Source organism: Drosophila sechellia, unplaced genomic scaffold (assembly GCF_004382195.2).
Source record: "Drosophila sechellia strain sech25 unplaced genomic scaffold, ASM438219v1 Y_48, whole genome shotgun sequence".
NCBI lineage: Eukaryota > Metazoa > Arthropoda > Insecta > Diptera > Drosophilidae > Drosophila > Drosophila sechellia.
This window is the reverse complement of record NW_022611436.1, coordinates 10,012-33,729: the sequence shown is the minus strand read 5'-3', so window position 1 is coordinate 33,729 and position 23,718 is coordinate 10,012. Positions and strand designations below refer to the sequence as shown.

General features: G+C 37.9%; 2 protein-coding genes across 2 annotated transcripts; both read right to left on the bottom strand.

Moving 5' to 3' along the window:
- Nucleotides 1–772: 772 nt before the first annotated feature.
- On the bottom strand, nt 773–1,448 carry LOC116803521 (WD repeat-containing protein on Y chromosome-like). The gene has a single exon (XM_032727194.1). It carries the CDS (start codon nt 1,394–1,396, stop codon nt 773–775), a length of 624 nt encoding a protein of 207 aa, XP_032583085.1. The 5' UTR covers nt 1,397–1,448.
- A 4,433-nt stretch (nt 1,449–5,881) lies between these two features.
- Nucleotides 5,882–7,234, bottom strand: LOC116803523 (WD repeat-containing protein on Y chromosome-like). The gene has a single exon (XM_032727196.1). It carries the CDS (start codon nt 7,180–7,182, stop codon nt 6,559–6,561), a length of 624 nt encoding a protein of 207 aa, XP_032583087.1. The 5' UTR covers nt 7,183–7,234; the 3' UTR covers nt 5,882–6,558.
- Between the last annotated feature and the right edge of the window lie 16,484 nt (nt 7,235–23,718).

Sequence of the window (23,718 nt, the reverse complement as noted above, 5' to 3'; positions counted from 1 at the left end):
AATCTTAAAAAAAAGTATTTAGAATCTACATGCTTAATCTTAACTTTCAAGGTTTTAAAGTTCCCGGAATCACATAGCTTACACGGGCATGGCCAGATCGACTCGTCTAAAAATCCTGATAAATAATTTATAGTTATATATTTAATATCTATAGTCTATAGTAGTTCCCGAATTCACAGGATTTATTTGTAAGCTTAGTTTTATTAAAATTTTAAGTCCTGTCTTTATTAGTCGGATAAATTTATCAATTTCATGGAGATTTACTACAAATTTCTGTATCATTCATTTATTGTAGATATATTCAACTTTGGGTGACATTACCGCCACAGAGTATGTTCTGACTGGAATAGACTATAATATTATCTCAAGTTCTGACCTTGTCTGCTCATAATATTCTTTTATTTATATATTTACTCGATTATATGTTTTTTCCTATATCATGTCTATCGGCATGGCACCAAGATCGGTTAGCTGGAGGTGTTGCCGTGGTACCAATTAGCAAAATTTAAAGTAAAGTATTCACACTTTACGTATACTGCGTAACAGTAATACTACGATACAGAAAAAAATTTGTATTAAAATTTCTTTTGGAATCTTATATGGGAATATCGATTCATATCTTTAACAATTCCTGAAGTTTCGACAGATTGATGTAAAATACACACAGGGAAGGACAGATTTTGGTAGACGTCTAGATCGTTTCAACGAAGATATAATATATATAAAATATATTTACAAAATGGAATGGATGTTTTTTATAACGTAAAATATTTTATTTAAACTTACTGCTTTCCGACGATGCAGTTCGAATTGGTTCCATATGAGATGTCCAAAAACGCATCATTCCCTCGTGGCTGGCCGTGACCCACATTCCAGAAGCTTCTGGAGAATCCTCACCGCCAAAGGAAAAGTTAATAGTCTCGGTTACTTCATCAATTGGTATTTGGTCCGATTTGGCTTTGAGGAGGGCCAAACAACATATAGCTGAACGGTGTTCTGATTTCCTAACCATTGGGGGTCCGGAGATTGGTAAAATTAAAGACTCCTTTTGGCTGCTCGGATCCTCCTCTTGAAAGCCAAATATTAAATAAGATACAAACTCATTCCAATCCACCTTAAAATCACGATTCTGATTAATCTTTAAAAAGAGCCGTGTATACATTGAATCATTGAACGTTATGTCTAGTTCTTCAAGTATGATACGCAATTCATCAATGCCAACATGACGCTCGGGAGTGTTTAGAAACGCCGAATGAAGTTTCTCGAGTTGATCCTTTGAAATCCACTTGTGCAAGCGCTCCGACTGCTCCTCCGCTAAATGACTTTGTGTGGATGATATTGTCTGATACTCAACAGCGCTTTTAGTATTTACACTCGCATTAAATATTACAGACATTTCAGAAAGTTTTAATAGTTAACTAAGCCTTATAAGGATTTTGTATTGTATATTTAAGTATGACTTTACTTTTCAGGCCTACTCATTAAATTATAATATATATTATAATATATAAGTTATGAACCCTCTTCTTGCGCTCTTCGTCAGGACTCACCAGCGCTCGGCTCTCGTGTTTTCGGGCCCCGTCAGCAGGCGACTCGGGGCCTGTCTAGTAACATGTTTGTGTATGTGTGCATTCGGAACAAGTGCCGTTGGTCGCACTCAGGGTGGTGTAGATCGGTCAACGGGGGAAGCGTATATAAAAGCAGCGGGGCGGGAGAAGAGGAAGTCAGTCTCGAACGGACTCATAACGGAACCGCTAGCAGATCGCGAACTGAATCTTAAAATAAAGCTAATCGTAAACTCGAACCCTCTTAACTATCTTGACTATTATTTGGAGAACCACAGCATGTTGGTTGTCATATCAAGGTGAGGTATGCGGCAGCGAGTGCCGAGAACCCTGATGCAAGTGCAACTTGCGTTAACTGGCGCCCGAACAGGGACCGGCAATGTCCGGCCGATAAAAGTGATACGAAAAAATTGTGGAAATTTGTGCGTAAAAATAGTGGTGGTGTGCATAAGTCAGATTAAGATCTGAAATCCATAAAAGAAAAAGAAGTGTTGCGTGAGCTGTGTATAAAATGATAAAATAGCAATTACCCGCTGCCGGGGGAACTACGCCCATCCCGGGGCGCAACAAATATTGCATAATTCAATAAAAGGTGTAAAATTTCTAAAATAAAAATGTAAACCTATGTTGCGCCAAGACCTAATTTAAATTAATAAAACAACGACCCGCTACCGGAGGACGCCACGTCGTCCATGCCGAGCGCAAAAGTTGTACGATACCTATAACATAATTAAAACACGATCAACCCACTGCGGCGGTACGGCTTGTGGGAAAATTTTTTTTTTTTCTCCTTGCCAATTCGCGAGTGCAAAAGATTGTGTATAATAAACCAATAATTAACCATTGCAGCAGTTTACCTGCGGCAGTACGAGTAATATGAGCGCCCAGAGTGATAAGGTGGTGTGTGGCAGCTTGTTGGATACGTTAAGTGGTGTGGAATGCACCCAAAAAAAACCGCCCAACAAGTTGTGTGGCGGCCGTACCTTAGTAGGCAACCAGCCAAAAGGGATACTACGGAACCACCGTGCCCAGTGCCGAAATAAATTAGAGGTCATCAATAAAAAACTGTAACAGCACGCACGCAAGGAAAAAATATTGCAAAATGCAATAGCGCACAAAAATTGTATAAACACATGCACAACACCACAATTCAAAGGAAAACAAGTATAGTACAATTTCCCCAATTTCCCGAAACGAAATGAATAAAATACAAATTCTCTACAATACACTAATTCACCTTTTTTTACTTATCCCAATAGAATATTCATGCTGTAGGGGTACAACCTAAACGACGAAAACTAATAAAGAGCATACAAGGGTGAGTGAAATATTTCATTAAACTTTATTGCCATATTTGCTAAATTTAGAGAAATAAAGAAAAAGCAAAGAAGAACAGATATTCTTTTTTATCGGGTTAAAACCGTTGTCTCACATTTCCGTAAAGTAATAACGAATTCTGTTACCTTGAAAACTTCCTGCATCTTTCCAACGCAAACTAAAAATCAAAATGGAAGAGACCCTGCGTGCTCTTAGCGAGTCCCTCAATGCCCTGACCAACGTGGTGACAGGCATTAAGGAAGATATTAAGAAAAGTAATGATAGGTTGGCTATTTTAGAACAGGATCGCGGGAACGCTGACCCTACGGTCGACCAACCGCAACCCCTGGTGCGCGCACGCACCGAGTATGAGCTGAGAGAGATATCGGTCCTCCCTGACTGCGTCAAAGAACTGCGGGCGTTCGAAGGACGGCAGGAGGCTTACCTGTCTTGGATAAACAGGGCACAGTCAATACTGACCGACTATGACTTGATTAAAACCAGACCCCTGTATAGGTCAATTGTCTTGCATATTAGACAGAAAATAAGGGGACACGCCGACATGGACTTGGCGGCCTATGGCATCCAAGACGACGATTGGGACGACATAAAACGAGTCTTGGCGCTGCATTACGCAGACAAACGAGACTTACGTACGCTTGAGCATGAGCTCGGCGCTATGTCCCAAGGTTCTAGACCACTAGATAGGTTCTATATGGACGTTAATGGCCATCTCTCGTTGATCTTAAATAACTTGAAGGCCAGAAACCACCCTCGTGAAGTAGTCAACGCTTTGATAGAAACCTATAGAGACAAGGCTTTGGATGTTTTTATCCGAGGAGTGGGGGGAGATTGTTCCAAACACTTACTTGTCCGCAGCCCGAAGAATCTACCAGAGGCTTACTCTTTTTGTATGGGATTGCAGAATGTAATGTCAAGAAATTTCACAGCTCAGAACTATCAACCGTCAGGTGCCCCAAGATTCGCAGGCCCATATCAACATCAGGCCAGGCCACCGTTCCGAACCCCTTTTTCTCCTAGTTCATGCAGATTTTCGCAAAACTCCTACAGAACTCAGGGTCCTAGACAGGCCATAAAAATGGAATCCAATCGGTCGGGTCAATCTTACCAATCAGGATACAGTGGTCGCCAGGAAGAAGGCTCCGGTATTAAGAGAATGTCCGAAGGAAACAACCCATTCCAAAAGGCACAAAGATTGTACCACATGGAATTGGCACCACCCCCGCTAGCCCCGGCGGCTAGTGGAGATAACAAGGACGTTCACACGAGGGTTACTATGATGACGAGTCTCAAGTTGTCGAGAGAAGCAACAATTATCCTCCGCAGAAAAACGTGGAAGGAGCTACAGATGCTCCACATAACCTTGAGACTGAGGGAGGGGCAAATTTTATGACCAACGCCTCTCCAGTGTACCGTACTTAGAGTATGCTACGGAGAGGGGAGAAAGGCTGAAGTTTTTGATCGACACGGGGGCGAACAAAAACTTTATTAGCCGAAGACTTGCAGCCGGGTGTACCACAGTCCGTAAACCCTTCTCCGTACTGTCCGCTGCGGGTAACATCATGATAACGCACCGCCTAGTTGGTAAATTCTTCAAACCACTAGGGAACGACTCGGATATTACTCTCAAAGACTTAAAAGCCATAGTGGATAGGAAAAACAATTGTTTGATAATAACCCCAGGAATTAAAATCCCTCTTTGGCGAGAGCTTCAATAAACGTTAACCCGCTACTCGCCGCCGAATACCCAGATGGTACACAAGAAATTTTGAATTCCCTTCTCGGGGAATTTCCCCGCATCTTCGAGCCCCCCTTACCAGGAATGTCCGTGGAGACGGCCGTCAAGGCTGAAATCCGGACAAACACACAAGACCCGATCTATGCTAAAAGTTATCCCTCCCAGTCAACATGCGCGGAGAAGTCGAACGTCAAATCGATGAACTGCTGCAGGACGGTATAATTCGACCCTCTAATAGCCCTTACAATTCCCCTATCTGGATAGTCCCGAAGAAACCTAAACCAAACGGAGAAAAACAATATCGCATGGTAGTCGATTTCAAGCGGTTAAATACCGTCACCATACCCGACACTTACCCCATCCCAGATATAAACGCTACGCTAGCCAGCCTTGGCAATGCCAAATACTTTACCACCCTAGATTTGACTTCTGGATTCCATCAAATCCAAATGAAGGAAAGCGACATTCCAAAGACAGCTTTCTCTACTCTAAATGGAAAGTACGAGTTCCTCCGTCTACCATTCGGTTTGAAGAATGCACCTGCAATCTTCCAAAGAATGATCGATGATGTTTTGCGCGAGCATATTGGCAAGGTCTGCTACGTTTATATTGACGATATCATCGTCTTCAGTGAAGATTATGACACACACTGGAAAAATCTCCGATTGGTATTAGCGAGTTTATCAAAAGCTGGTCAAGTCGAGAGATTCCACTCTACGTTCCTAGAAATTTATCGTTGCCTTAAAGATGAGCTCCCTACCTATAATATAATATAATATAATATAATAAAAATATGTATAATATAATAGAAAAATGTTCGAAAGCAAGGGCGTGGCAGTTTAGTTCGCTTTTGGGGCGTTATAGTGGGCGTTCAAAAATTTTTTTGGAAAAATCGATAGAAATTTATAAGACTGATAAAAGTATGAATCTAGATTCTGTATTCTTATTCTCAACCATCTTGCTTTTATAGTTCTTGAGATCGAGACGTTCACACAGACTGATGGACAGACAGAAGGTCAGCCAGACAAGGGCAGATTGATTCGACTACTGATAGTAACTCTACAAACAACGGGTATAAGGGCCAAGCCTTACGTTTCAGGATGGATTCGGCAGGAAAGCAAAAGGTATGATGATTTGGTAAGAAATCTTAAAAAAAAGTATTTAGAATCTACATGCTTAATCTTAACTTTCAAGGTTTTAAAGTTCCCGGAATCACATAGCTTACACGGGCATGGCCAGATCGACTCGTCTAAAAATCCTGATAAATAATTTATAGTTATATATTTAATATCTATAGTCTATAGTAGTTCCCGAATTCACAGGATTTATTTGTAAGCTTAGTTTTATTAAAATTTTAAGTCCTGTCTTTATTAGTCGGATAAATTTATCAATTTCATGGAGATTTACTACAAATTTCTGTATCATTCATTTATTGTAGATATATTCAACTTTGGGTGACATTACCGCCACAGAGTATGTTCTGACTGGAATAGACTATAATATTATCTCAAGTTCTGACCTTGTCTGCTCATAATATTCTTTTATTTATATATTTACTCGATTATATGTTTTTTCCTATATCATGTCTATCGGCATGGCACCAAGATCGGTTAGCTGGAGGTGTTGCCGTGGTACCAATTAGCAAAATTTAAAGTAAAGTATTCACACTTTACGTATACTGCGTAACAGTAATACTACGATACAGAAAAAAATTTGTATTAAAATTTCTTTTGGAATCTTATATGGGAATATCGATTCATATCTTTAACAATTCCTGAAGTTTCGACAGATTGATGTAAAATACACACAGGGAAGGACAGATTTTGGTAGACGTCTAGATCGTTTCAACGAAGATATAATATATATAAAATATATTTACAAAATGGAATGGATATGTTTTTTATAACGTAAAATATTTTATTTAAACTTACTGCTTTCCGACGATGCAGTTCGAATTGGTTCCATATGAGATGTCCAAAAACGCATCATTCCCTCGTGGCTGGCCGTGACCCACATTCCAGAAGCTTCTGGAGAATCCTCACCGCCAAAGGAAAAGTTAATAGTCTCGGTTACTTCATCAATTGGTATTTGGTCCGATTTGGCTTTGAGGAGGGCCAAACAACATATAGCTGAACGGTGTTCTGATTTCCTAACCATTGGGGGTCCGGAGATTGGTAAAATTAAAGACTCCTTTTGGCTGCTCGGATCCTCCTCTTGAAAGCCAAATATTAAATAAGATACAAACTCATTCCAATCCACCTTAAAATCACGATTCTGATTAATCTTTAAAAAGAGCCGTGTATACATTGAATCATTGAACGTTATGTCTAGTTCTTCAAGTATGATACGCAATTCATCAATGCCAACATGACGCTCGGGAGTGTTTAGAAACGCCGAATGAAGTTTCTCGAGTTGATCCTTTGAAATCCACTTGTGCAAGCGCTCCGACTGCTCCTCCGCTAAATGACTTTGTGTGGATGATATTGTCTGATACTCAACAGCGCTTTTAGTATTTACACTCGCATTAAATATTACAGACATTTCAGAAAGTTTTAATAGTTAACTAAGCCTTATAAGGATTTTGTATTGTATATTTAAGTATGACTTTACTTTTCAGGCCTACTCATTAAATTATAATATATATTATAATATATAAGTTATGAACCCTCTTCTTGCGCTCTTCGTCAGGACTCACCAGCGCTCGGCTCTCGTGTTTTCGGGCCCCGTCAGCAGGCGACTTGGGGCCTGTCTAGTAACATGTTTGTGTATGTGTGCATTCGGAACAAGTGCCGTTGGTCGCACTCAGGGTGGTGTAGAGGGGTCAACGGGGGAAGCGTATATAAAAGCAGCGGGGCGGGAGAAGAGGAAGTCAGTCTCGAACGGACTCATAACGGAACCGCTAGCAGATCGCGAACTGAATCTTAAAATAAAGCTAATCGTAAACTCGAACCCTCTTAACTATCTTGACTATTATTTGGAGAACCACAGCATGTTGGTTGTCATATCAAGGTGAGGTATGCGGCAGCGAGTGCCGAGAACCCTGATGCAAGTGCAACTTGCGTTAACTGGCGCCCGAACAGTGACCGGCAATGTCCGGCCGATAAAAGTGATACGAAAAAATTGTGGAAATTTGTGCGTAAAAATAGTGGTGGTGTGCATAAGTCAGATTAAGATCTGAAATCCATAAAAGAAAAGAAGTGTTGCGTGAGCTGTGTATAAAATGATAAAATAGCAATTACCCGCTGCCGGGGGGAACTACGCCCATCCCGGGGCGCAACAAATATTGCATAATTCAATAAAAGGTGTAAAATTTCTAAAATAAAAATGTAAACCTATGTTGCGCCAAGACCTAATTTAAATTAATAAAACAACGACCCGCTACCGGAGGACGCCACGTCGTCCATGCCGAGCGCAAAAGTTGTACGATACCTATAACATAATTAAAACACGATCAACCCACTGCGGCGGTACGGCTTGTGGGAAAATTTTTTTTTTTTTCTCCTTGCCAATTCGCGAGTGCAAAAGATTGTGTATAATAAACCAATAATTAACCATTGCAGCAGTTTACCTGCGGCAGTACGAGTAATATGAGCGCCCAGAGTGATAAGGTGGTGTGTGGCAGCTTGTTGGATACGTTAAGTGGTGTGGAATGCACCCAAAAAAACCGCCCAACAAGTTGTGTGGCGGCCGTACCTTAGTAGGCAACCAGCCAAAAGGGATACTACGGAACCACCGTGCCCAGTGCCGAAATAAATTAGAGGTCATCAATAAAAAACTGTAACAGCACGCACGCAAGGAAAAATATTGCAAAATGCAATAGCGCACAAAAATTGTATAAACACATGCACAACACCACAATTCAAAGGAAAACAAGTATAGTACAATTTCCCCAATTTCCCGAAACGAAATGAATAAAATACAAATTCTCTACAATACACTAATTCACCTTTTTTTACTTATCCCAATAGAATATTCATGCTGTAGGGGTACAACCTAAACGACGAAAACTAATAAAGAGCATACAAGGGTGAGTGAAATATTTCATTAAACTTTATTGCCATATTTGCTAAATTTAGAGAAATAAAGAAAAAGCAAAGAAGAACAGATATTCTTTTTTATCGGGTTAAAACCGTTGTCTCACATTTCCGTAAAGTAATAACGAATTCTGTTACCTTGAAAACTTCCTGCATCTTTCCAACGCAAACTAAAAATCAAAATGGAAGAGACCCTGCGTGCTCTTAGCGAGTCCCTCAATGCCCTGACCAACGTGGTGACAGGCATTAAGGAAGATATTAAGAAAAGTAATGATAGGTTGGCTATTTTAGAACAGGATCGCGGGAACGCTGACCCTACGGTCGACCAACCGCAACCCCTGGTGCGCGCACGCACCGAGTATGAGCTGAGAGAGATATCGGTCCTCCCTGACTGCGTCAAAGAACTGCGGGCGTTCGAAGGACGGCAGGAGGCTTACCTGTCTTGGATAAACAGGGCACAGTCAATACTGACCGACTATGACTTGATTAAAACCAGACCCCTGTATAGGTCAATTGTCTTGCATATTAGACAGAAAATAAGGGACACGCCGACATGGACTTGGCGGCCTATGGCATCCAAGACGACGATTGGGACGACATAAAACGAGTCTTGGCGCTGCATTACGCAGACAAACGAGACTTACGTACGCTTGAGCATGAGCTCGGCGCTATGTCCCAAGGTTCTAGACCACTAGATAGGTTCTATATGGACGTTAATGGCCATCTCTCGTTGATCTTAAATAACTTGAAGGCCAGAAACCACCCTCGTGAAGTAGTCAACGCTTTGATAGAAACCTATAGAGACAAGGCTTTGGATGTTTTTATCCGAGGAGTGGGGGGAGATTGTTCCAAACACTTACTTGTCCGCAGCCCGAAGAATCTACCAGAGGCTTACTCTTTTTGTATGGGATTGCAGAATGTAATGTCAAGAAATTTCACAGCTCAGAACTATCAACCGTCAGGTGCCCCAAGATTCGCAGGCCCATATCAACATCAGGCCAGGCCACCGTTCCGAACCCCTTTTTCTCCTAGTTCATGCAGATTTTCGCAAAACTCCTACAGAACTCAGGGTCCTAGACAGGCCATAAAAATGGAATCCAATCGGTCGGGTCAATCTTACCAATCAGAATACAGTGGTCGCCAGGAAGAAGGCTCCGGTATTAAGAGAATGTCCGAAGGAAACAACCCATTCCAAAAGGCACAAAGATTGTACCACATGGAATTGGCACCACCCCCGCTAGCCCCGGCGGCTAGTGGAGATAACCAAGGACGTTCACACGAGGGTTACTATGATGACGAGTCTCAAGTTGTCGAGAGAAGCAACAATTATCCTCCGCAGAAAAACGTGGAAGGAGCTACAGATGCTCCACATAACCTTGAGACTGAGGGAGGGGCAAATTTTATGACCAACGCCTCTCCAGTGTACCGTACTTAGAGTATGCTACGGAGAGGGGAGAAAGGCTGAAGTTTTTGATCGACACGGGGGCGAACAAAAACTTTATTAGCCGAAGACTTGCAGCCGGGTGTACCACAGTCCGTAAACCCTTCTCCGTACTGTCCGCTGCGGGTAACATCATGATAACGCACCGCCTAGTTGGTAAATTCTTCAAACCACTAGGGAACGACTCGGATATTACTCTCAAAGACTTAAAAGCCATAGTGGATAGGAAAAACAATTGTTTGATAATAACCCCAGGAATTAAAATCCCTCTTTTGGCGAGAGCTTCAATAAACGTTAACCCGCTACTCGCCGCCGAATACCCAGATGGTACACAAGAAATTTTGAATTCCCTTCTCGGGGAATTTCCCCGCATCTTCGAGCCCCCCTTACCAGGAATGTCCGTGGAGACGGCCGTCAAGGCTGAAATCCGGACAAACACACAAGACCCGATCTATGCTAAAAGTTATCCCTCCCAGTCAACATGCGCGGAGAAGTCGAACGTCAAATCGATGAACTGCTGCAGGACGGTATAATTCGACCCTCTAATAGCCCTTACAATTCCCCTATCTGGATAGTCCCGAAGAAACCTAAACCAAACGGAGAAAACAATATCGCATGGTAGTCGATTTCAAGCGGTTAAATACCGTCACCATACCCGACACTTACCCATCCCAGATATAAACGCTACGCTAGCCAGCCTTGGCAATGCCAAATACTTTACCACCCTAGATTTGACTTCTGGATTCCATCAAATCCACATGAAGGAAAGCGACATTCCAAAGACAGCTTTCTCTACTCTAAATGGAAAGTACGAGTTCCTCCGTCTACCATTCGGTTTGAAGAATGCACCTGCAATCTTCCAAAGAATGATCGATGATGTTTTGCGCGAGCATATTGGCAAGGTCTGCTACGTTTATATTGACGATATCATCGTCTTCAGTGAAGATTATGACACACACTGGAAAAATCTCCGATTGGTATTAGCGAGTTTATCAAAAGCTGGTCAAGTCGAGAGATTCCACTCTACGTTCCTAGAAATTTATCGTTGCCTTAAAGATGAGCTCCCTACCTTCAAACCCGTTGAGCTGGTACACATAGCAGTGGACCGCTACAACACTTCCGTTCACTCGGTAACGAATCGAAAACCAGCAGACGTTTTTTTCGACCGCTCGTCAGGGTCTGACAGATTTCCGGCGGCAGACTTTAGAGGACATCAAGGGCTTAATTGAGTATAAGCAAATTAGAGGTAATATGGCTCGGAATAAAAATAGGGACGATCCAAAGTCTTATGGGCCGGGAGATGAAGTTTTTGTTGCAAATAAGCAAATAAAAACAAAGGAAAAAGCGAGGTTCAGATGCGAAAAGGTACAGGAAGACAACAAGGTAACAGTTAAAACCAGATCAGGAAAAATTTTCCACAAATCTGATTTAAGAAATTGAGACGTGGTTTTCACATTTAAAAAAGAAACGCGAAAAAGAATAACGAAAGTAATAAAAGTAAGTTGTGGCAGCTAATGAAATATTCCACCCATGCATACCCTATATAAAAAAAAAAACATTAATAACAAAAAAAAAAAAAAAAAAAAAAAATGAGTTAAGAAATACAAAAAGAAATACAAAAAAATTATAAAAAAATAATATAAAAAAATACAGATTATAAGAAATAAGAAATAAGAAATATAAAAAAATAAAAATATAAGTACACAAAATGTACCGTACCCCCACACACTACGTAGACGACCAGATATTTACGAATTGTCTTTTTGTAAGCTCGATTTCTGCATGCGGCGCAAATCCCGCTCACTGGACTGGCTGGGGTCGGCTTGGAAATGGGTAGCTGGATCTCCAGATGCTGCTGATTGGAACGCCGTCTTGGCCGCGCAAGCGACGGCTTCGAGGAACTGCAAAAACTGGAGGAGGCTAGCTGTATCCCTCGGCTACTGAAGGGCGGCCAGGCCAAATGCTCATATCAAAGAAGTAACCAACGAGTGGTTAAGCAAGTCGACGATGGAATGCTCCTCCTGACCAACTTCAACGGAACTCTAAGAACGGCTGCAAAGAACTACGACCTGATCGGCTCCTTTATCATCCAATTCGACAATGAGACGATAATGGTCAACGGTCAAAACTATTCCAGTTACTCGGTCAGTCATCTAATGGCGATGCCGGCCGTGTTGAGCCACATAACGGCCAGCAACTTTCAACTTTCTCTGGAATACGTCCACGACGTGAGCATGAAGAATTTGGAAAAGATGTCCAACATGGCGAGTGAGCTACTAGCCTCTCTTCTCACCGAGGCGGCACTCGCAATCTGCATATTCCTAGGCTTTTATTTCCTATGGAAGAAGCTGATGTCCACCAAAGGCATGCTCGATGTCCGCGAGATTGCCGCAAACTTAGAAGCATTGGGCCAAACCGAGCTGAACAAGGCTCACTAATCTGCGGGACGCAGATCTTGAGGGGGAGGAGTTATGAACCCTCTTCTTGCGCTCTTCGTCAGGACTCACCAGCGCTCGGCTCTCGTGTTTTCGGGCCCCGTCAGCAGGCGACTCGGGGCCTGTCTAGTAACATGTTTGTGTATGTGTGCATTCGGAACAAGTGCCGTTGGTCGCACTCAGGGTGGTGTAGAGGGGTCAACGGGGGAAGCGTATATAAAAGCAGCGGGGCGGGAGAAGAGGAAGTCAGTCTCGAACGGACACATAACGGAACCGCTAGCAGATCGCGAACTGAATCTTAAAATAAAGCTAATCGTAAACTCGAACCCTCTTAACTATCTTGACTATTATTTGGAGAACCACAGCATGTTGGTTGTCATATCAAGGTGAGGTATGCGGCAGCGAGTGCCGAGAACCCTGATGCAAGTGCAACTTGCGTTAACTTATATATCGTTCGTTCGAACGACAACATTAAGAGAATATTCTTGTACAACACCTACAAAGTGTCAAGCCACGCGTTTCAGGATGGATTGCTGATCCCACTGTTACAGAAAAGGGCGTGGAAGACGGCAGGAAAGCAAAGGTACAGGATAATCGTCTTCCGACCAGATGATTTGGTAAGTAAACGTAAAAAAATATAATATAATAATAATTATAAAATAATATAATATCATATAATATAGTATAACTCGAGAACGGCTGAACGGATTTATCTCACCTTGGTCTTAAATTATTCGTGGAGGTCTAGGGAAAGTTTAAAAGGGAAGGTTCCAAAAATAGCCTGGAAAATCCTCGAAACAGAATTTTTCTATTTCCTATACAAACGTTTTCTAAATAAAATGGGCAGTCAATTTTTATCTTATGCATCATATGCACGAATCATTAAACCACGAGTTGCAAAGAGAACATCAGTACGACATTGAATAATTGGCCGAAACAGTTCGTACAAATGTCCCACAATTAAATCAACAACAAAGATTTGCGTACAACACTTATATAGAAGCTGTGAAGAGTGGATCTGGTGGAATTTATTTCCTTGATACTCCTGAAGGAACCGGAAAAACGTTTTTAATTTCATTGCTTTTGGCAATGATGATGCTCTAGCGTTGGCTTCATCTGGAATAGCTGAATAGACTCTGCTAGAAGGCGGGCGAACTCTACATTTTGCCTTTAAATTACCACTAAACATGCAAATTACCGAAACACCAATTAGCAACATCGCCAAAAATAGCGCAATGGCCAAGATCCTAGAGGTATTCATATTGATTTTTTGGGATGCACAGGAGGCACAGGACAGAACGTTGAAAGATATTCGTGACAACCAATATATTTTTGGTAGGGCCACGATTCTGTTGTCAGGATTTTCGTCAGACTCTTCCAGTTATTCCCCGATCAACTGTTGCTGATGAACTTAATGCATTCCTAAAATCATCAAATTTGTGGCAGTACGTAAAGACACTTCACTTAACCAAAGACACTAGAATAACAAGATGCGTAACGGCCATGCATTGGTTTGGCACTATGCAGCCACTGTTTTGGTGAAGGCCAAATTTGCTCTCTTTCCGCTCGCTTACTGGGAGCGTAAGAAATCTAAAAATATAATTTTCTTGGTTGTGTGAGTAAAAACAAGAGACGAGAACGCGTATATGTGTGCGTGTTGTGCTAGAAGACGATTTTCGTGCCGAAATCAATTCTGATCGAAGAAACTAATTTACATATTTGGAGTTGTGGCCAATTTCGTAGCAATATGACGATGGCGCGCTATTCTTACCACTCAAAATAATTTATAAAAAATAATAATACGTAGTAGAAAATAAAAATTACTAAAATAAATAATAATATTAAAACTGCTTATTGCAAAAGTCATATCTGGAGGCACGAAGTGCGGACACAAGCACTCAACAATCACTGCCTTATTAATTTTTGTCACGTCGCAAGCTGAATACCATAATGACAAATATTCTAATACAATCATTTTCGAAATTTATTTTGTGATGTACATAGATTCGGCTATTACTATTTCTAATCTTTATTTAAATAAAAAAAAAACGTTAAGGCAATGCAAAACAAGAATTTTTCGCATGGTGTCAATTAATAAAAAATAATATAGATTTAAAGTCAACGAACTTCTAAGGTGAAGGGCATATTTTGTCAAATTTACAATGGATGAGCATACGTGTGCAAGTTATCCAACCCATGAACATAGCTCCCTTCCACAGTTTATAAACAAATTTCAATTCTCAAATCTCGTCGGCATTTCCTTTGTCTTTGTTTTTGTCATTGCCCTTGCCAGCACTCAGCTACCCGCTAACATAAGCAACCCAAACTTAACGTAAACACAGCTTCCGCTTGGAGACCAAACCACGGCCGACTTATTGCGTATCAATCAAAAACTGCATCGATCAGCATAATTGAATTTCACAATGCATTGGAAAATTTCCAGCATAAAGCTTTTATCGAAAGTTCGGTAATTTTCCGAAAGAAAAGCTTCTGGCCGAGGTTGATTGGATCAGGACTTAGAATTTGAAGATCAGTCTGAAAGAGTCGGGAGTCTGAATCGGGACGAGATCGTCAACAGCTCGAAGCTAAATATAAGCTACCAATAAAGTGTCTCGTAATAGTATAAGTGAAAAAGTTTATCACCAAATAAATGTTAAATAATAAAAAATAAAATTTATTTTTTTAAATAAATAAAGAGTAACAATTTTAATTGGCGCCCAACGTGGGGCGGCGTATTCAAAAGTTCTAAATAAATATTAACGATAATAAGTTAAAAATAAAACGGAACTCGCGCCGCCAACAATCCATATTTTTAGTGGAAAAATTAAAACATCCACAACAATACAACGACACCTAACTAATGTGAAAGTGATCGTGAAAAAACTTAATTGGAAATCAATAAATGCAATAATCCAATTAAGAATTTAACATAAAAAGGTGGACTGAATACTTAATACAAATTACAAGATAATAATAATAATAAACATAACATAAACATAACATAATAATAAAAATTCAGAACTCAACACGAACCCAAAGAAATTCAAACAAATTTAAAAAAAAGGCTATATAAAAAATTGAAGGAAGACCCCAATAAATTATAATCAAGACGACCCAATCGAAGGAAGACTCCAACAAAAATTTATTAAGACCAACCAATTGAAGGAAGACCCCTACCCTCCACCAACTACGCTGAAGGAAGAACTCCCACGGAAAGTATCGTGAGCAGATAGAAACAACACTAAGTCTTTAAATAAAATTCAAAAAAATTAAGATTAAGACACAGAGAATACTACATTAAAATTAAATATTACAGTATCAATTTAATTGAAACAATCTGGAAGATTTGATAAATAGTTTTGATAATTTAAATTTAACAATGCAACCGGAGGTTCAGTATCAACTCTTTCTGCGGGCGGGATATCCAGCGCCAGCAATCTGACAGTGGAATTAATAAACAGATTAATAAATGTACAGTTGAGTGAAGTAACCAGAAAACTTGAAGGGTTAGAAGAGCAGTTAACCGCTAACAAAAATGAGGTAGAAGACTATAAGATCCAAACAATTGACCGAACCATAAAATGCGAAACTACATTAGAGGTAATTAAATCCTTACCAAAGTTCACAGGTGAAATAACCCAATATGTAGGCTGGAGAGAAGCGGCGGAAACCGCAATGAGTCTATATAAAATTGAAAGTGAACAATATTTTATCGCTTTAACAATTTTACGTAATAAAATCATGGGAGCAGCACACGATGCTCTAACCAACCATGGTACCGTTTTAAACTTTCAAGCAATTCTTTCTAGATTGGATTTTATCTATAACGATAAAAGACCAATCCATATACTCGAATCAGAATTAAGCATCTTAAGACAGGGACGCATGACCATTACCGAATTCTACAACGAAGTAAATAAGAAAATAAAAACTATAATGACTTATGGAAAGGACAGCCTTATAACCAAGGAAACAAATAAAACAATTAGGAGCAACGCTCTAAGAATTTTTATTTCTGGATTAAACGGTTCAATCTCAGAAACACTCTTCTCTCTTAACCCACCAGACTTGCCAAACGCTTTGGCAAAGTGTCAGGAATTAGAGTCTAACAACTTTAGAGCTCAATTTGCAAATAGGTATAATGGATTTAGGAGTGAAAACAAAAATCAAGGAAACAACCTTAGATTTGCTTCTAGACAGATTAATAATACACCAAATAGGGCAAATAATAATTGGTCGCAAAACGGGTACTTCGGAGCGAATAACAATTGGAATTTTAATAATAATTCCAAAGTTCAACCACCACCGCACCACAACTTCGGAGCGAATAACAATTGGAATTTTAATAATAATTCCAAAGTTCAACCACCACCAGAACCTATGGAAGTAGACGGCTCCATAAGGGTTCAAAATCGTCCGTTTAAAAATTATAATCATCCAAGGAATAATACCAACCAGTGGAATTATAATAATAACCGACACAATTTTAATAATAATTTCCAAAGAAATAATTATAATCAATACCCAGCGCAAAAACATAACACAAGCGCAGGACATGTAAATCAGTCCGAAACACACCCCCCGATAAAACGGGAATCAACGGGAACAGTCAACCAGCCAGCTCAAAAAACAATGAAATAAATAATATCAACGAGAGCCATTTTTTAGATCAGCACCTTACAGAGGAATGCCCCATATAACAAGGGTAGACAGAAAAACTAAAAGACAATTCAAAATATTAATAGACACAGGAGCCACCGCGTGCTATATAAAAAAGGGTATTTATGAGAATAAAAGGGAATTATCAATACACAAAAGAGTATCTACAGTTCATGGATATTCAATCATAAAATATTATCATTTGATAAATATATTTGGGGAACAACATTTATTCTATGAAATTGAGGGTTTAGAATCTGATCTATTAATTGGATTCAATTTGTTAAGAAAGATTGGAGCTAAATTAGATATCGAGAAAGGAATCATGGAGTATAAGGGAAATAAAGAGAAACTCCAATATTTTGACGAGGATAAAAACGATTTGTGTTTAATTGAGGAAAAAAATATTCTTCCATTAAAAGAATATATAATTAAAAAATATTTAGATGAGCAAAAGATTTATAAAACCGAAACGGTAAATGCTGAAGGCAGTTTATATAGCTTGGGATCAATGAATCCTGAGCACGCCAGCGTAGATTTATCCGCTAATAAACAATATATCAGTTTGGGATTGAAAAATCCTGAACAAGCCGACGGTGTTAATTCCGTCAGTCTTAAATCAAATAGCTTGGAATCCACAAATACCGAGCACGCAGTCGTTGAGTTTTCCGACAAAGAAAAAATTCATAACCTAAATATAATTTCAAATCAAATAAAAGAATTTGAAAATAAAGTTATGAATAAAATTGAAAAGGAGCATTCTAAAATAAATACGCAAATTCCTTTTCGTACGATATTCGAGGAGAAATAAATACAGTCAATGACAGAGCAATATATAGCAAACAATATCCTTATGCCATGTCGGTCTCAGATTTCGTTAATAATGAAATCGATAGAATGCTAAAAGAACAAATTATAAGACCAAGTAGGAGCCCCTACAATTCACCAGTCTTAGTAGTGCCCAAAAAAGGTCAAAACGAAGATGGATCTCCAAAACATCGATTAGTTATTGACTATAAAAATTAAATGAAAGTACAATACCTGACAGATACCCGATGCAAGATCCGTCTGTAATATTATCTAACTTAGGGAAGTCAAAATATTTCTCAACAATTGATCTGGAATCAGGATTCCACCAAATTTTAATGAAAAATTCAGATATTGAAAAAACAGCTTTCTCTATAAATAACGGAAAATTTGAGTTCTTACGTATGCCATTTGGGTTAACAAACGCCCCTAGAATATTTCAAAGAGCAATGGATGACATATTGAGAGAACAAGTCGGAAAAACTTGTCATGTTTATATGGATGATATAATAATCTTTTCTAATACAATTGAACAACATTACACAGATTTAATTCAAATAATAAATATTTTACAACAAGCAAATATGAAAATTTCTCTAGAAAAATCTAAATTCTTTAAATTAGAAACAGCATTTCTAGGTTATATAGTATCTCACAATGTAATTAAAACAGATCCTGAGAAAATCTCCACAATTATGAAGTATCCGATTCCACAAAACATTAGAGAACTTCGAAGTTTTCTAGGCCTCACCGGCTATTACCGATTATTTTTTCCGAAATTATGCAAAAATTGCCAAACCTTTAACCAAATACCTAGGAGGAGATAATGGAAAAATTTCTAGGAGAATGTCCACAAAAATTACAATACAGTTAGACGACCAGCTGTTAAAGCTTTTAAAGAACTTAAAGATAATTTAATAGCACAAGTGGAATTAGTTCAACCAGATTATAACAAAAAATTCACTTTAACGACAGACGCATCAGATGTAGCTATCGGAGCAGTTTTATCACAGGATAATAAACCAATTACTTTCATATCCAAAACTTTAAATAAAACCGAACAACTTTATGCCACAAATAAAAAAGAATTGTTGGCAATAGTTTGGGCTCTTAAAAATCTCAGGAATTACTTATATGGTGTAATTGGTATAGAAATACAAACAGACCATCAATCTTTATCTTTCACAATCTCAGATAAAAACCCGAACGTAGAAATGAAAAGATGTACTCCTTAATAGAAAGTTTCACCCCGAAAATAATATATAAACCCGGAACAACTAATGTCGTAGCAGACGCAAGATCTCGAATAAAAATAAATAATATTACTAACAGCGACTTAGAACAATCAAACTCAGATCAAAATACACAGCATTCTGCCGAAAGTAGTTTTGAAAATGTAATACAAGAGACCTGAAAACCGTTAAATCAGTTTCAACAACAACTGTTATTAACAAAGGGGAGGTATACAATACATGAGTCATTGAATGTTTTTGATAAGACAAGACATATAATTGAATATGATACGCCAGAAAACTTAATAGAAATATTAAGGGAATATCTAAAACCAAACATAACGGTAGGAATTCATTGCACTTTATAAGATCTTTATCATATCCAATTACCATTAAAAAATAACTTTACCAATAAATTTCTTTATACTAAAATATTTCTACAAGACGTGGAAAATAATGAAGATAAGGCTATCATAATAGAAGAAACACATAGTCGTGCTCACAGAGGACTAGACGAAAATTATAAACAAATCAATAGATTATTTTATTGGCCAAATTTATATATCAAATTAAAGGAATATATAAAAAATTGTACAATTTGCAACGAAAATAAATACAACCGGCATCCTATTAAAATCCCTATTGGGGAAGCTCCTATTCCAACTAAAGAAGGAGAGAATTTACACATCGACATTTATTACGCGCAAAGTCTTATTTTCTTAACCTGTATTGACGCATATTCAAAATTCCTGGTTGTAAAAGAAATTCAAAATAAACTGAACATCGAGAATAAAGTAATGGAATTACTCCAACAGTTTCCCCACGCCAAAGTAATTATGACTGATAATGAACCGAGCTTCACCTCTGCTCAATTTAAATCTTTTGCACAAAGATGTGGTTTAACTCTACATTTCGCCGACCCCAGACACAGTACCTCGAACGGACAAGTAGAAAGGGCACATTCAACATTAACAGAATTAGCTCGCTGTATAAAGGAAGAATTTAATCTCACTGACTATTCTGAAATAATTATTAGAGCCGCAAAAGAATTCAATCAAAGCATTCATTCCACAACAAACCAAAAACCTTTTGATATTCTATATAATAAAGTTGATCACGAAAATACTTCAAGAATTCTAAAGAACACACAAGAAAAAATGTTAGTAACACACAATGAAGATCGTAAAGAAAAAGAATATCACGTAGGTCAAGTTGTTTATGAGAAGAAACACGGAGAAAGAAATAAGCTAAAACTAGATACAAAAAACAGGTTGTTAAGGAAAACTTACCTAACAAAGTTATAATCAATAACAGAAACAGGACTATTCACAAAGACAACATTAAGTTTTAACAAATACCATATTTTTTTTATTAAATTACAGAAAATGCATTTCGTATTACTTTTAATAACATTCGCAATGATAACCACTTCAGAAATAATTGATTACTCCAATCACGAATTCTTCCTGTTCAAGGACAAAAAGGATGTCCTTACCTATGAATCATATGCTGACTTATTCCACGTAACTAACTTAAGTTTTTATAAAGAAATAATCAATCTAGAATCAGGATATGTAAGAAAAGATAAAAATATACGGACACAATGGGAAATAACTTACGAAATACAGATAATAGAATTAATTTTGTCACAACTGATACCAACTAGATCAAAAAGGGGAATAAATGAGTTAGGTACTGTTGGAAATGGTTAGCTGGAACTCGGATCACGATGATTCATAAAATACAGAATAAAATAAATGATTTAATTGAAAACAATAACAACAATTATTATTAATTCCAAATTGTTAAAGAATAAAATCACTTCCGATCATTTAAAAACATTTTTATCGATCAAGAATTGCCATAAGAAACATCGTTTACGTTTATTAAATTTACTTACAAACATTATGATACTATCACACTGGCCAAAATTGATTATCAACACAAAAATTTTAAATAATGAAGACATTAAGAAATATTAGATCACGAACAAAGCCTGTACTTATTGCAGACCTAATGGACATCGCCATATTCAAAATTGTATTGCATAAGAACTCTTAGTAATTTATATAAAATACCCCGTTATAACAAACAGATGCGAAATTTACTATGCCAGATCCATTTCACAAATGATGGAAAATTACTTATAAGTAATCAGGTCGCAAAATGCGAAAAACCTTTTATGAAATATCTAATTTTAAGAACGAACTTTTCAACAACTATTGTATTATAAGTAAAGATAAGACTTGTTTTACCCGCTTACTAAATGGAGAAAATCAATTTGCACAAAAATTCTAGAAAAAAATAAGAATATAGATATCATTCAAGAAGGTGCCATTCTAATAAATGGAAATAATATTGTGAATGATTCTCATTTAAACGGGTCATATTTAATAACATTTAACAGCACAACTACAATAAATAATATTTCATACACCAATTCAGAAAACAAAATACTTGAGTACATAACTACCAACCACTTTAAAAACTTAGAAATATCAGAATATATAAAATCAACATTCAGAACTTTCTCTTGCAAATTAATTTTAACCCATTTATTGAATTTACAATTGAAAATTTCAATTCATTTATATTATTAATTTTAATCATTTTGTATTTCATTACTATATTAATATAAATTCAGATATTATATATTTGTAACCAAACAAAACGGCCAGAACCAGAAAAACAAATAACGATGTAGAATTTTAACAGAATTAAATGAGCGTTTGAACGAAATTAATAATGAACGGACGCGTCATTTTAGAAGGGGAGAGTTATCAACCATAAATAGCTCCTTCCACAGTTTATAAACAAATTTCAATTCTCAATCTCGTGCATTTCTTTGTCTTTTTTTTGTCATTGCCTGCCAGCCTCAGCTCCGCTAACATAAGCAACCCAAACTTAACGTAAACACAGCTTCCGCTTGGAGACCAAACCACGGCCGACTTATTGCGTATCAATCAAAAACTGCATCGATCAGCATAATTGAATTTCACAATGCAGTGGAAAATTTCCAGCATAAAGCTTTTATCGAAAGTTCGGTAATTTTCCGAAAGAAAAGCTTCTGGCCGAGGTTGATTGGATCAGGACTTAGAATTTGAAGATCAGTCTGAAAGAGTCGGGAGTCTGAATCGGGACGAGATCGTCAACAGCTCGAAGCTAAATATAAGCTACCAATAAAGTGTCTCGTAATAGTATAAGTGAAAAAGTTTATCACCAAATAAATGTTAAATAATAAAAAATAAAATTTATTTTTTTAAATAAATAAAGAGTAACAATTTTAATTTGCACACATACAGTTGTCTGCTGTTACTGTAGGCGTAGAAAAGAGCTGCTTGCTGTAGCGCTCTCCGCTCTTTCTCTCTCGAACAAAAACTCGAGAGAGCCTGGAGCCACCTCTAGAGCCATGGCCAAAAAATCGCGTGCCAAAAAATTGTATGGCGTTACGAATATTGTTATTCTAGTGTCTTTGACTTAACTAACATGCGAGATTTTTTGCAACAAGATGAAAGTTCAAATGTGTTTGCGAAGCAGTTGTTAGATATTGGAAATAAAAAAGTAGCAGTGGACACCTCGACCGGATTCATCACATTACCTACAGATTTCTATCACATCACATACTCAAAAGTGAAGCTTATTCAGCGAGTTTTCCCTGATATAGCGCAAAAGATTAATAACGATAATTGGCTGGTTGAACGAGGATCTTAATGCGACCATTTCGAATATTCTTCCAGGGCAGTTATTCTAGTGTATTGCGCCAGCAATGTCTACGGTGAATCTCCCACTTCGGCTGCTACCATACATAATAGACATGAAGATAACCAAAATTATATTTCATTAACGAAAAGACCAATCAATTATAACAACCGAAAAATTTAATTTATTAAAGAAAATTCTGATGACATTCAAATAATAAAATTTTTATGAAACAATAATAAATATTACGTATAAAAGATTACCTATGATTATCATTTAATAATAAAATATTAAATTAAATTATATTATATTATATTCTATTATATTATATTATATTATATTGTTTAGCTATTGACCTTTTTCCATAGCTGTTGCGAAAAATAAAGAAAACCGAAGAAAGTTTGTTTATATTACGACACTGTTTATTTTGCGAATTGTTTAAGGCAGCTAAGGCCTAAGCTAAGTCTTTTCCGAAACACGACGAATTGGCAATTGGCGGGGCAGACAGCCGAAATGCAGCGCCCAAGCTTAACGTAGGTAGCTAACAACAACAAACAAGGAATGAGAGCCGTACAGATAAATGCATGCGAGAACAGCGGTTTGCACTATGGGCATTGCAACTGCTACCACTGACTAATTTGGCTTATAATATTAAAGAATATGAGATTAGTCTACTGCACAGTTTTGCCGGCTGCATGACCCAACATCCTCCCCCCATTGGAAGCTTGGATTGCAACAGAGTCCTCAAGGGGAAGCAGACACAGCTTGTT